Raw genomic sequence first — 13186 nt, 5'->3', positions numbered from 1 at the left:
CTCCCCTCATTCACAATGATATGATTTTTTACCCCCGCCTTTATCGCTTGAAACCTTGGCCCTTCATGATCACACATGTTGGTGTGCTGCTTCCATGTGGGCTTTGTTGCTTCTGGGCCAGATGGCCGCTTGCTTACTTTCAAGTCTTTAAGTCCCCAGACACTATATCTCTCAATAGCCAGGCACCATCAGCCTTCTTCACCACACTTACTTATGCACACACATTTGTCTTCAGCGTTTATGTGAGGAAGGTGATCAAACAATGATGGTTTTTGTTCTTTGGTGTCTGCTTCCTGATCCCTTCAACACCTCGTGTTCACTTAGGCTTGTGTGCTTCTTCTCTGTGGGCTTTGTTGTGTCCAAGCTAGATGGCCGCTTGTTTGCCTTCAAGCCTTTAAGACCCCAGACGCGGTATCTTTTTGAAAGCCGGGCACCATCAACTTTCTTCACGTTTGCTTATGCACATGTCTTCAGCACATTTTTTAATGCAGTTTTTTGGTCAAATTAGGTGCCTTGGCTAGATATTTGGGTCGGCTTATACTTGAGTGTATACGGGTATTCAAAGTAGTACACATTACTTGAATGTTGAGAATTTGGCACTTCCAAAATTCATGAAAATGTGCTTTAATAATATTGAGCATATTGTAAAAACCACATCCATTTGGAACAATAGAAACTAATGAAATGTTTTCCGAAGGTGCATACAATCATACAGAGAATTAAGATTCATTTGTCTCCATTTCTTAAGTTGAATATCGAAACTCTCACCTTTTGAATATATTAGGCTATTCAACTCATTCTTGGTGGAAAAATTAGAAAAGCTAAATAGCTTTCAATGAGAAATTTCTTCATGCTTTCCTGAGTTTATATTTGATCCGGATAACATTATCAATTTGACAGAACGACCAAACTCTAGTGCCCAGTAATGTAGTACCCAAGAAATTCAGGTTCATTACCATGGAGTTGATTCTGATTCATGACCCTGTTGAACAGAGAAGAGCTGCTCTTTATGGTTTCTGAGACTTTAAATCTTTCCTGGAACAGATGTCCTTATCAGCCTCCCCCCCCCCCCCCCCACACACACACAATAAGCTGGTGCGTTTGAACTGCCAACCTTATGGATAGCAGCCCAATGTTTAACCCACAGCATTTCACGGCTCCTTAGCAATGTAAATGGTAAGTTCTAATTGTTAGAAGGTAGAGAGAGAGAGAGAGACAGAAAAAAGAAATGATCAGAATTAGGTTACAGAATCAACTCTAGGTATTTTAGACAATTCTTTTCTTTAAAATCGTTTTATTGGGGTCTCATACAACTCGTATCACAATCCATTCATCCAGCTATTGTGTCAATCACATTTGTACATTTGTTGCCATCATTATTCATAAAACATTTGCTTTCTACTTGAGCCCTTGGTGTCAGCTCCTCATTTTCCCACCTCCCTCCCCCACCCTTCTGAACCCTTGATAATTTATAAATTATTATTATTTTTTCATGTCTTACACAGACTGATTCTCCCTTCACCTATTTTTCTGTTGTCCATCTCCCTGGGAGGAGGTTATAGGTAGATCATTTGGATCAGTTTCCCCTGTCTCCCCCCACCTTCCCCTTCCCCTCCTGGTATGGCTACTCTCAATATTGATCCTAAGGGGTTTATCTGTCCTGGATTCCCTGTGTTTCCAGCTCTTATCTGTACCCGTGTACATGTGCTGGTCTAGCCGGATTTGTAAGGTAGAATTGGGGGGATGGGGAGAGAAGTATTAAGGAACTAGTGGAAAGTTGTATGTTTCATTGGTGCTATACTACACCCTGACTGCCTTGTCTCCTCCCCATGACCCTTCTGTAAGGCGATGTCCAGTTGCCTACAGATGGGCTTGGGTCTCCACTCCGTACTCTCCCACTCCCCCTTCACATTGATAGGATTTTTTGTTCAGGGTCTTTGATGCCTAATACCTGATCCTATCAACACCTCATGATCACACAGGCTGGTGTGCTTCTTCCATGTGGGTTTTGTTGCTTCTCAGCTACCTAGCCACTTGTTTATCTTCAAGCCTTTAAGACCCCAGATGCTATATCTTTTTATAGCCGAGCACCATCAACTTTCTTCACTACCTTTATTTATGCACCAACTGTGTCTTCAGTGATCTTGTCGGGAAGATGAGCGTTATGGAATGCCAGTTTAATAGAACAAAGTGTTCTTGCATTGAGGGAGTACTTGAGTGGAGACCCAGTGTCCATCTCCTACCATAATACTGAACCTACAAATATATGTACATAGATCTATTTCCCCATGGTCATATATAAATATATTTACATACATACATGCCTGTATTTAGACCTTGATAAATGCCCTTTGCCTCCTAGCTCTTCCCTTTTTTCCTTTTACTTTCTTCTTGTCCCACTATCATGTTCAGCTCTCATTTGGGTTTCAGTAATCCCTCTCGGTTACATTGTCCTTGATCAAGCCCTATCAGACCTCCTACACCCTCTTGCCGTTGATTTTAGATCACTTGTAGTTCCCTTGTCCCTGGTTGAGACAGAATTCTTTAAAAAAAAAAAAAATAAATTATTTATTTATCTTTGGAGACAATTCTTAAAGGATTTTCTCTCCCTTTTTTTCCTTAAAGGATCTTAAACAGTCTTAAAATTTGTTGAGAAGCCTAAAGAAACAAATTGAACTTGTAGACATGACATTCAGAAGCAGTTGCAGCTGGCCTATCAAGAAAATTAGTACTTCCTCTAAGATCAGACAGTTGCCTGCAGAACTTTGCAACTTTGTAGCTGCGTGTCTCATACTCTTGCCACCTCTGCCATGACTAAGAATCTCTGCTATTAAGAATCAGTCCCTTTTCAGCAGTTGCCTGATCAGTAAGCTGTTGGCACTGCTCCTGGCTCTAAAGCAAGTCATGGCAACCACAGCCTGTGTTGATGGAATGGGTACCTGTGTCCTTGCTCTTGAGAGCTTTGAAACCTGTGCCTGGAGACTTGAACTTCTGCAAATGCTGCTACAAAAACTTGAATATTTACATGACGGGACATAGCAGTAGAAGCAGCTTTGACAGAACCCCCCATTTTTTAGCCTCTAAATTTCTTTTTAAAAATAATTTTATTTGGGGTCTTACCGCTCTTAAAACCATCCATCCATTGCGTCAAGCACTTTTTAAAAAATAATTTTATTGGTTCTGATCACAATCCATACATACATCCATTGTGTCAAACCATTTGTTGCCATCATCATTTTTAAAACAATTTTCTACTTGAACCCTTGGTTTCGACTCCTCATTTTCCCTCCATCCCTCCCTCATGAACCCTTGATAATTTATAATTTTTTTCATGTGTTACACTGATGGATGTCTTCCTTCACCCAATTTTCTGTTATCTGTCCCCGTGGGAGGGGATTATATGTAGATCATTGTGATCAGTTCCCCCTTTCTCCTCTCACCTTCCTCTTACTTTCCTTGAATCACTACTTTAATTATTGGTCCTGAGGGGTTTCGCTGTCCTGATTTCCCTTTGTTTCTAGCTCTTATCTGTACTCATGTACATGCTTTGGTCTAGCCGGATTTGTAAGGTAAAATTGGGGTCATGATAGTAGGGTGGGGGGGGGGGGAACGAGGAAGCATTCAAGAACTAGAGGAAAGTTGTATGTTTAATCGGTGCTATACTGCACCCTGACTGGCTCGTCTCTTCCTTGTGACGCTTCTGTAAAGGGATGTCCAGTTGTCTACAGATGGGCTTTGAGTCTCCACTCCGACATCCTCTTTTGCTTTGATGTGATTGTTCGTTCTGGGTCTTTGATGCCTGATACCTGATCCCATTCACACTATGCCTTCACTTTTATGGACCTCCCTCCCACATCCACCTGCTGGCCATGGTTGTGTGTATTGATGGATTCTTGGTGAAATGTGCCAGCCTGTGCGTGATCTATAGCACCTCATGATCACATAGATTGGTGTGTTTCTTCCATGTGGGTTTTGTTGCTTCTCAGCTAGATGGCTGCTTGTTTATCTTCAAGCCTTTAAGATCCGAGATGCTATAACTTTTGTTAGCTGGGACCATCAGCTTTGTTCACCACATTTGGTTATGCACCCATTTGTCTTCAGCAATCGTGTTGGGAAGGTGAGCATCAGAGAATATCAAGTTATTAGAATAAACTGTTCTTGGGTTGAGGAAGTACTTGAGTATAGTCTCTAAATTTCTAATGAGTACTTTGATTAAACCCAGCCAAATCACATCTACTCCCAGAAAGTCACTTCCGATTCAGCAAATTTGTAGGACAGAATAGACCTGTCTCTGTAGGATTTCCAAGACTGTGAATCTTGGCAGAGCAGCAGACTGTCATCTCCTCTCCTATGCAGTAATTGATGGTTTTGACGCACAACCAGTTCATTAGCTGAGTGTTTATCCACTACACCACCAGGCTTCCTTGTGCGTCTGATTACTAGACTTTAACCTAAAACCCTAGATGTAAGATAGTCTGGGAAAGGTAGCTCTTCCTTTCTCATACAGAAGACATGCATGGATGGAGTTCAGAATGGATGTTAAATGCCAGTGTACCATATCTACCAGATGCAAACATAATTCTGTGTAGGCTGGTTATCATAAAATGGGTTATAGCTACTCTGGGGAAAATTCAAATAATACCATCAAACAACTTGAGAAACTCTTAGAAATACTGAACTATTTATTGTTTCATAATGCAAATTTTAACATAAAATTGCTACTCCACATCTGATACGTTACTGGTCTGTTGGATGCCAAAAGCTTCCTTATGTTTAATATGTACTTTAGCAGTGAACTAGAGAAAGATGTGGCAGTCTGCTCCTACAAAGAATACAGCCTTGGAAACTATGGGGTAGATCAACTCTGTCCTATAGGAATAGAATTAGCTCAGTGGCACTAGGTTTTAGTTTTGGCTTTTGATGATGAAAAGCCTGAAAAATAATATAGAAGGAAAAAAAGTTAGAATGCGTTATGGAGACCCAGGAAATATCAATTAGGTAGGAACTGAAAAGCAATCATTTGATTTGGTAGCTGTTAAGATATTCTCGTGTTCTTAAAGATTCTAGTGGAAACCAAATTGTAGATGCAGACTGTTAGGAGGGGGTAGGGTGGAAAAGAGTTCAGAAAATCAAAGATGCGTAGAAACAATTGGTCTAATGGAACAACACTATAACATCAATCTCTGTTATTCTGAGACCAACAGAGCTAGATGGTGTCTGACTACCACTAGCAATTGTTTTGAAAAAGATATTAGAAGATCCTTGATAGGGAATGTGTGTGTGTAGCACAATTCAGAATCATAAAAGTGGCCAGGCTAGTGTTGGATATAGACGGGTAGAACCCTGGGACTATGGGCTTCAGCCCATAGATAGGTCTATAGGGGAACAGTGACACTAGCGAAGTACACCTTAAAATAATTGATCCTCTGAAGTCACATTGGTATCATTTTCCCAAGGTTCAAATTTAGAAGTGTTAAGAGAGGAGTGTGTGTTAGTCTAGGTAGACTAGGGCAGGGGTTTTCAATACGTTGATCGCGATCTACTAGTTGATCCCAAATGTTATGTGGGTGGATCACATGGCATTAAAAAAATAGACAAATAAGCCTATCATCAATCCCATCACTTAATATACAGTGCAGCCAATCAGATGCAATCTTAGGTGTCAAACGCATACACAAACTACTGCACTAAGTGCAGCAAAACTGACCAGCTAAGTTATCACCAATTTTTAGACCTTGGTTTTTTTCCTCTTAAATGTAAGAAAGGGTATTAAAATGAGTGGGGGAGCTGGACCAAGTAAGAAGACAAAAACATCACTTTCATACGGAATGGGAGATTTTGATACCACAAGCTGACATTCAGCTGAAGTCCAGAACGCATGAACAGTTCTGGAATTACTTGCAGAGGGAAAGTAACAAAACATGAGAAAATGTGCTACCTCCTTGACTGCATTATTTGACTCTACTTATTTATGTGAGTCAGCCTTTTCCCACATAAAGATGATAAGTCTAAGTACCGTTCCACCATGACCGATGATCATTTAGAAGTGTGCTTGAGGCTGGCTGTCAGCAACTACTGTCCAGACTGCATCCCTGACTCATTCCATTGAAGGCAAGTCATCAGAGTAAACTCAGGTAATGACAAAAAATGTACATAGTTAATTGTGTTGTGCAATATGGACTCATGCGGTTATGCAAGGTACATAAACATACATATAAAGATTTCTCAATGCATTTGTGAATACATGTAATAAATAAAAAATATATGTTTTGAATTTTTGTAGTTGGTAGATCATTTTGACTTGATCATTTTATAAGTAGCTCGCATGTTGAAAAAGTGTGAGCACCCCTGGACTAGAGAAACAAATCCATGGACACACGTATGTGTATAACAAAGAGATTTATATATAAGAGCAATTGAACATTGAGAAAACATCCCAGTCCAGTCCAGATCAAGTCCATAAGTCCAGTATTAGCCCATGTGTCTGATAGCAATCTATAAAGTCCTCTTCAGACTCAGGAAACACATGCAATGATGCTGAATGTAGAAGATCACAAGCCAGTGGGTAGAAAGTCTTTGGATCCAGAGGCAGTGTAAGCATCTCAGCACTGGTAGGGGTCTCTACATGGCTTCTCCAACTTCAGAGGTCTGGTTGCATCAGAATAGTTACATGTGGCTTCTCCAGCTTAGGGCACTAATGTAGTTCCATGTGTCTCGGTTTGCAATGTCTCCCAGCGAGTGGCATAGTGAGTGTCTCTCTTGCCTCCAAGGAGGAAAATTCAGCAATTCCCAGAATCGTTAGGGGAAGGCCATACCCACACAGAGGTCTCATTGGCCATATCCTGATTAACAGACTAGACTCCACCCCTACACTCTTGATCCTCAAATTGACACTAGATTATGTAACTACCACAGAGTGGAAACTGAACATTAGCAGGAAGTGGGTAAGTGTCAATGAGGTGAAAATATCAATTGTTGAATGGAAAACTGGTTTGCATTGAAAACCTTCACCCAAGTCACAATAAAAAGCTTTGTGCTCTTGTTTTTAACCGGGTGTGGGAGGAATATGTGCATATTTATACTGCATAGTTTTTACAAACTATGTAAATGAAACAGGAATGTGTTTGGGGCTGTGACCCTATGTTCCACATTCTCTCATGAGATAGTGAGCAAGCATATTTATTATGGTCTGATTCCAAAATCTTTTACATCCCAAGTTCTATTCTGTAGCCATGTTGGATTTTTGGGGGGTAAAACTCTCCTCTGTATTGTGTAGAAGGGCATCCTTAAAGAGAGGGGGAAAATAAATTAGAATTTCTCCTTGTGTGGAGCCAGCGAGAAGGAATCAGGTGGAGAGAACACAAAGGGATGGATGAAATTTGGGTAAGGCAGTCTTTTGAAAATGAGAGAGGATGGATACAGCTTCAAACACATAGTGCATTTCCTCTTAGGAAAGTAATATTTTGGGTAAGGACCCTCTCATATAGGTAGTTTTGGGTCATTTAAAAAGGTGTTAGATTCTGACTTGATAAGCATAAATAATTTTATTCTGTTTTAAGTGGAACTTTTTTCCTAATCTATCAAAAACAAACTCAATAATGAGTATTGACTTTCTAATGGTTTTCTTTAAAATTTTTAAAAATTACTTGCTTAGTGAGTTTTTCATTGCTGTTTCCTGATACATTGCTTTAAAATATTCTGCTTTAATGATAAATTTATCTAGTCCAAACATTCATTAAGCTATGCTTAGGTGATTGTCTGAATTCATCTAGCTACTTAGCCAGAGGTAAGATTGGAAATTGGTTTTATGATTCTTAGGGCAGCTACCTTTGTGTCAGCTACCTTATTTTCTGACTTAGCACACAGTTGTCTAGTTTTAGCACTCACTTGTTTCCTATTGGCCCACGAGTGTCTCGCAGACTTGTTGGGTTCTTTAATAGTCACACATTCAGCAAGTACTTCTGGAGTGCCAGCTGTACAACAGTCACTGTTTCAACTTTTGGGGGTTAATAAATTCTTGAGCCTCAGGAATGGAGGAACAAGAAAATAAACTTTTAAGTAAAAAAATTAGCAGAGTTTCACATAGTCATAATAAATGCCTTCCCCCCAGAACAAACAAAACACACAGAGAAATAGAATATGGTAGCAGAATTACATGTTTAGATAGAATAGTCAGGGAAGCGTTCTCCAAGGAAGTGATGATATTTGAGCTGAGACTAGATGATAAGAAAGAGCTACCATGTGAGGATGTAGGAGTAGCACATTCCAGGCATGAGGTCACAAGCTTGGCTTGTATGATGAATGGAAAGGTGAATACAGGGGTGAGTGGGAAGAGAGGAGGTCAGAGAGGTCGGCTGGGCTGGTTTAATAGGGCTGGCTTTGTGGGCCTTGCTGTGGAAATGTTGTTTTATTCAAAGTGAAACCGTATGGTATTGGAGCTGGGCTGTGACTACCCTGAATGGTTTTTTTTTAGAGAATGGGCCGTGACAGGTAGGAGTGCAAGCAGTGGCCCCAGTTAGGAAACTACCATGGGTCCAAAAGCCAGATGGTGGTGGCTTAGACCAGGGGAGGCCAGGAGGAGATTAGGTTTGTGATTTATTTTGGAAGGGTTTTAGATCTTCTGACAATTAAATGTGAGGTTCAGAGAGGAAGTCTGTGTTTGGGTGGGAAGATGGAAAAAGAGAGGAAAACAGTGGTAGCCTTTATTAGAGAGAGAACTTCTGGGAGAGGAACATGTTAGGTTAAATTTGAGATGCCTTTAGATCAGGCATCCTCAAACTAAGGCCCACAGGCCACACATGCAGCCCGCCGAGGACATTTATCTGGCCCACTGGGTGTTTTTGCCCCATTTTTTTTACTTCAAAATAAGATATGTGCATTGTGCATAGGAATTTGTTCATAGTTTTTTTTTTTTAACTATTGTCCGGCCCTCTAATGGGTCTGAGGGACAGTGAACTGAACCCCTGTTTACAAAGTTTGAGGACCCCTGCTTTAGACAGTGTGAGAGAAATTGACTTGATGGCAGTGGGTGAGTATAGATAAAGAGGCAATTGGATATTCATATTCAGTTTTGAGGTGAGGTCACTGATGCCATACACTGTAGATTTTGTGGAAAAAGAGAATGTTGTTTAGACCTGAGCCCTCATCTGGAGCATATAACATTAAGAGGTAAGGCGAGGGAGAAGTCAGCAGAGGGCCAAGGATGTAAAAGAAAACAGAGAAATCATTTTTTGTGCCAGTGAGGAAAGAGGACATTTTTTAAGAGGAATGTTCGCGTTTGCTGTGCTAAAGAATGCTGCGAGGTCAGAGGTATAATGAGATCAGAGCAGTGAACTTTGGACTTGGCAATATAGACTGCGTTGTGACCTTGGCTAGAGCAGTTTCATAGGGAGCTCAGAGGCATGGGAAGTTGAGGAAACGTGGACAATGACTGGAATGATTTGTTTCAGAAGTTTTGCAGTGAAAAGAAATTTATAAATGGAGGGGATACTAGGAGTGGGGAGAAGAAGTGAAGGGAGATTTTTGCTTGTTTCCTTTTTTAAAATTGGAACTATCAAAGGTGCAAGTGCTGATGGCAGTGACAGTTAAAGAAGAAAAATGGTGACCCAGGACAGAAGGGTTAATAGTTGAGAAGAGTCTTGAAAGGAAGGAGCCTTGGTGGTGTGGGAAATACTTCACTCTTAACTAAAAAGTTGGCAGTTCCCTGTCATTCAGCAACTCTGCTTCCATAAAGGTTATAGACTAGGAAACTGCTCTGTCACACAGGGTTGTTAGAAGTTGAAATTGACTTGATGGCACCCAACAGAAACAACAGTTACTGAGGTGGCTTAGTGGGATGGGGCAGAGAACATAACTTCAGAATAGGGTCAGTGATACAACATGTAATGTGACCCCAGAGGCCCCTCCTCGCTTCAGTTTTCCATACTCCTGTAGACCAAGTTAATGGTTTTCTTTCTGTAGTTAGTCAGCCCACCCGACTCCCCCATACGCACCCTTAAGAAGTGTAGTTGGATTGCATCTTTACGAAAAGGTGTAACAGTGGGGCCCCTGGTGGCGTAGTGGATTACTAGTTACGAAATCGACGATTTGAAACCACCAACCACTGTAGGAGAGAGATGTGGCTTTCTGCCCTCATCAAGATTTGCAGCCTCGTGTGTCTCCTCACACCTGGGGCAATTCCACCCCCCCCCCCCACCCCCTGCAAGAAATCTCAGAAGGAGGACTCAGGGACAGGGCCATTAGGTGTCAGCTATGTGGAAAAGCAAAGGGCAGTGAATGAGAAGAATGGGAAGAGGATTTGTGCCCACCCTCACCCCTGGCATCCAAGACCCTTAGTAGCTGATTCCTCAACCAGAGTGGACTCTCCCAGCCACAGCCTGGTGACTAGCTCCCTCTGCAGCTTTTCTCCAGCCAAGCCGTGCTCAATCCCAAGCCGCCTCCCCCCCCCCCCCCCCCGCCTGGTACTTACAAGATGAGTGTGGCCACACAGTGCGACCCGGAGGAGATCATCGTGCTCTCGGACTCAGATTAACTGGCTCCCCCCACCGTCTCCCTCCCTCCCGCCTCCAAAATGTTTGCAGAACCTTCACCTTTGGAGGATGGTGGGGAGCACATGACTGAAGAGGAAGGACTGAGCTCATCCCCTTTGGGTGATTTCTTTTACAAACATAAAGGCTTATGTTTTACACAGAAACATTAAACAATAAAGTTCTTTTCTTATTGTAAAAAAAAAAAAGATTTGCAGCCTCAGAAGCCCACAGGGGCAGTTCTACTCTGCTATACAAAGTTGCTATGAATTATAATCAACTCAATGGCATCGAGTTTGATTGGGATTTTAACATGAAGTAATTGCTGATATTTTGACACCAATTTTAATTTTTGTGCCAACAGGTGAAGCAAAAAATTTGTTGCCATATCTTGGACCCAACAAAATGAGAGATTGTTTCTGCACCATAAATTTGGACCAGGAAGAAGTTTATCGTACTCAAGTTGTTGAAAAATCTTTAAGGTTGGTAGAAAAATTGGTAAATTATTTTATGTATTCATAAAACATGTAATTATATATTTTAGATGTTTTTTAGACTGTAATAATCAAGACCTCGACTCTGAAACTTTTGCTTTCTGTATACATTCTGAAATTAAAAAAAAAAAAATCATTTTATTGGGGGCTCTTACAGCTCATAACAATCCATACATCAATTGTATCAAGCATATTTGTACATATGTTGCCATCATTTTCAAAACATTTTACTTTCTACTTGAGCCTTGGTATCAGCTCCTCTTTTTTTCTTGCCTCCCACCATTGTGACCCCTTAATGAATTAAAATTTATTATTATTTTCATATCTTACACTATTCACTGTCTTCCTTCATCCACATTTCTGTTGTTCGTCCCCCTGGTGGTGGTGATGGAGGGATGCAGGGGGGGGCGTTATCCCAATCATTGCTCTCAGTTCCCACTTTCTCCCCCTTCTCTCCCTACCCTCATGGTATTGCTACTCCCATTATTGTTCCTGAGGGATTATCTGTCCTGGATTCCATGTGTCAAGAGCTCGTATCTTACCATTGTCTATGCTCTGGTCTAGCTGGATTTTTAAGGTAGAACTGGGGTCATGATAGTAAGGGGGAGGAACCATTAAAGAACTAGAGGAATGTTGTATGCTTCATCGGTGATATACTATACCCTGGCTGGCTTATTCCTTCCTTGTGATCTTTCTATGAGGGGGTTGTCCAATTGCCTACATACAGAAGGGCACTCCGACCCACCTTGTTTGAATTGATTATGATTGTTTTGGGTCTTCCGATGCCTGATAACTGATCCGATTGACAGCTCATGATTACTCTGAATTTATTTTTAGAATTATAGCCTCTCCAAGTTTGACAGATTGACACAGTGGTTACAATTATGGGCTTGAGCATGGGAACAGTTGTGAGCATGGTTCAGGAACAGGCAATGCTTCATTCTGTTGTACACAGGGTTGCTATGAGTTGGAGCCGACTCAGTGGCCTCTAACAACATTAATGACAATGGCAACAACAGTTAGCTGGACCCTTGATGTTCTTGGAGCTGACCTTTCTACCTTATGTTCCTTCTGACAGTGAATTTGACAGTCACCTGGCATTTGCATAATGGAGTTCAGTGACCAAAGAGTTAAGTGCCTCCTAAGCAGCCTACATGGGCCTTGAACTATTCTCTTAGAATGTTCTTATGTTCAATTGATTAATGTTTATTAAAAGACCCCTGGTTACTTAGTGGTTACCTGTTGGGCTGCTAACTGCAGGGTCAGTAGTCAAAACTACCAAGCACTCCTCTGGAGAAAGATGGGGCTTTTCTACTCCCATAAAGAATTACAGTCTTACAAACGCAAGGCACAGTTCTCCCCTGTCTGCAGGCCACTATGAGTTAGCATCCACTCAATGTCAGTGCGTTGGAATGTTTATTGAAATGAGAAGACACAAGAATATTGCTAGGTGCTCTTTATTCATCTAGCCATGAGCGTAAGCTGCTACAAAATACATCATCTTCCAAATAGATTTGACAGAGGGTATTTCTATATATTGATTTATATGTGCTGCAAAATATCAATGCATATAGTAGATTATACAGAGGGAAATGTTTTGTAAATTTCTTAGTTATAGCTATGCATTGAGTGACACTGGACCTGAGGGCTCTGACCACAGTCTTAAGGCGTCTTGGGCAAATGGCATAACATAGTCCCTAGTCCATAAAGACAATGTCCAATATCCTTCTTTGGTGAATAGCGTCTAGGGTCTTAAGGACTTATGAGTGGCTGGCTATCTGAGAGACAATTATGGTCTCCCTCTCTGAAACAAAAGCAGAAAAGGGTGAAAATACCTGGAAACAAATAGTCTGTGTTAGTCTGGGTTGACTAGAGAAACAAATTCATAATACTCATGTGTATAAGAAAGAGCTTTATATAAAGAGTAATTGTATATTAAGAGAACATCCCAGCCAAGTCCAGATCAAGTCCCTATGTCTGATATTAGCCCGTATGTCCGATACCTGTCTATAAATTCCTCATCAGACTCATGCAACACAGGCAGTGATGCGGAATGCAGGAAGATCACAGGTCAGTGGGTTGAAAGTTTTATGGATCCAGTGGCAGTGGTGGAAGCATCTCAGCACAGGCATGAGTCTCCACATGCCTCCTCCAACTCCAGCACTC

At 41.2% G+C, this 13186-nt stretch overlaps 1 protein-coding gene across 2 annotated transcripts in view; it reads left to right on the top strand.

Moving 5' to 3' along the window:
* The window catches only part of RASA2 (RAS p21 protein activator 2), a 160281-nt gene that overhangs the window by 23353 nt on the left and 123742 nt on the right, over nt 1-13186 (top strand). For both annotated transcript variants that reach the window (XM_075546823.1, XM_075546822.1), the window contains exon 2: nt 10891-11008. In XM_075546823.1, coding sequence (XP_075402938.1) covers nt 10891-11008 — 118 coding nt within the window. The remainder of the gene's footprint in view (nt 1-10890; nt 11009-13186) is intronic.

This window comes from Tenrec ecaudatus, chromosome 4 (assembly GCF_050624435.1).
Source record: "Tenrec ecaudatus isolate mTenEca1 chromosome 4, mTenEca1.hap1, whole genome shotgun sequence".
NCBI classification, from domain to species: Eukaryota; Metazoa; Chordata; class Mammalia; order Afrosoricida; family Tenrecidae; genus Tenrec; species Tenrec ecaudatus.
Note: the sequence above shows the minus strand (reverse complement) of the source record. Positions and strands in the feature narration are given on the sequence as shown.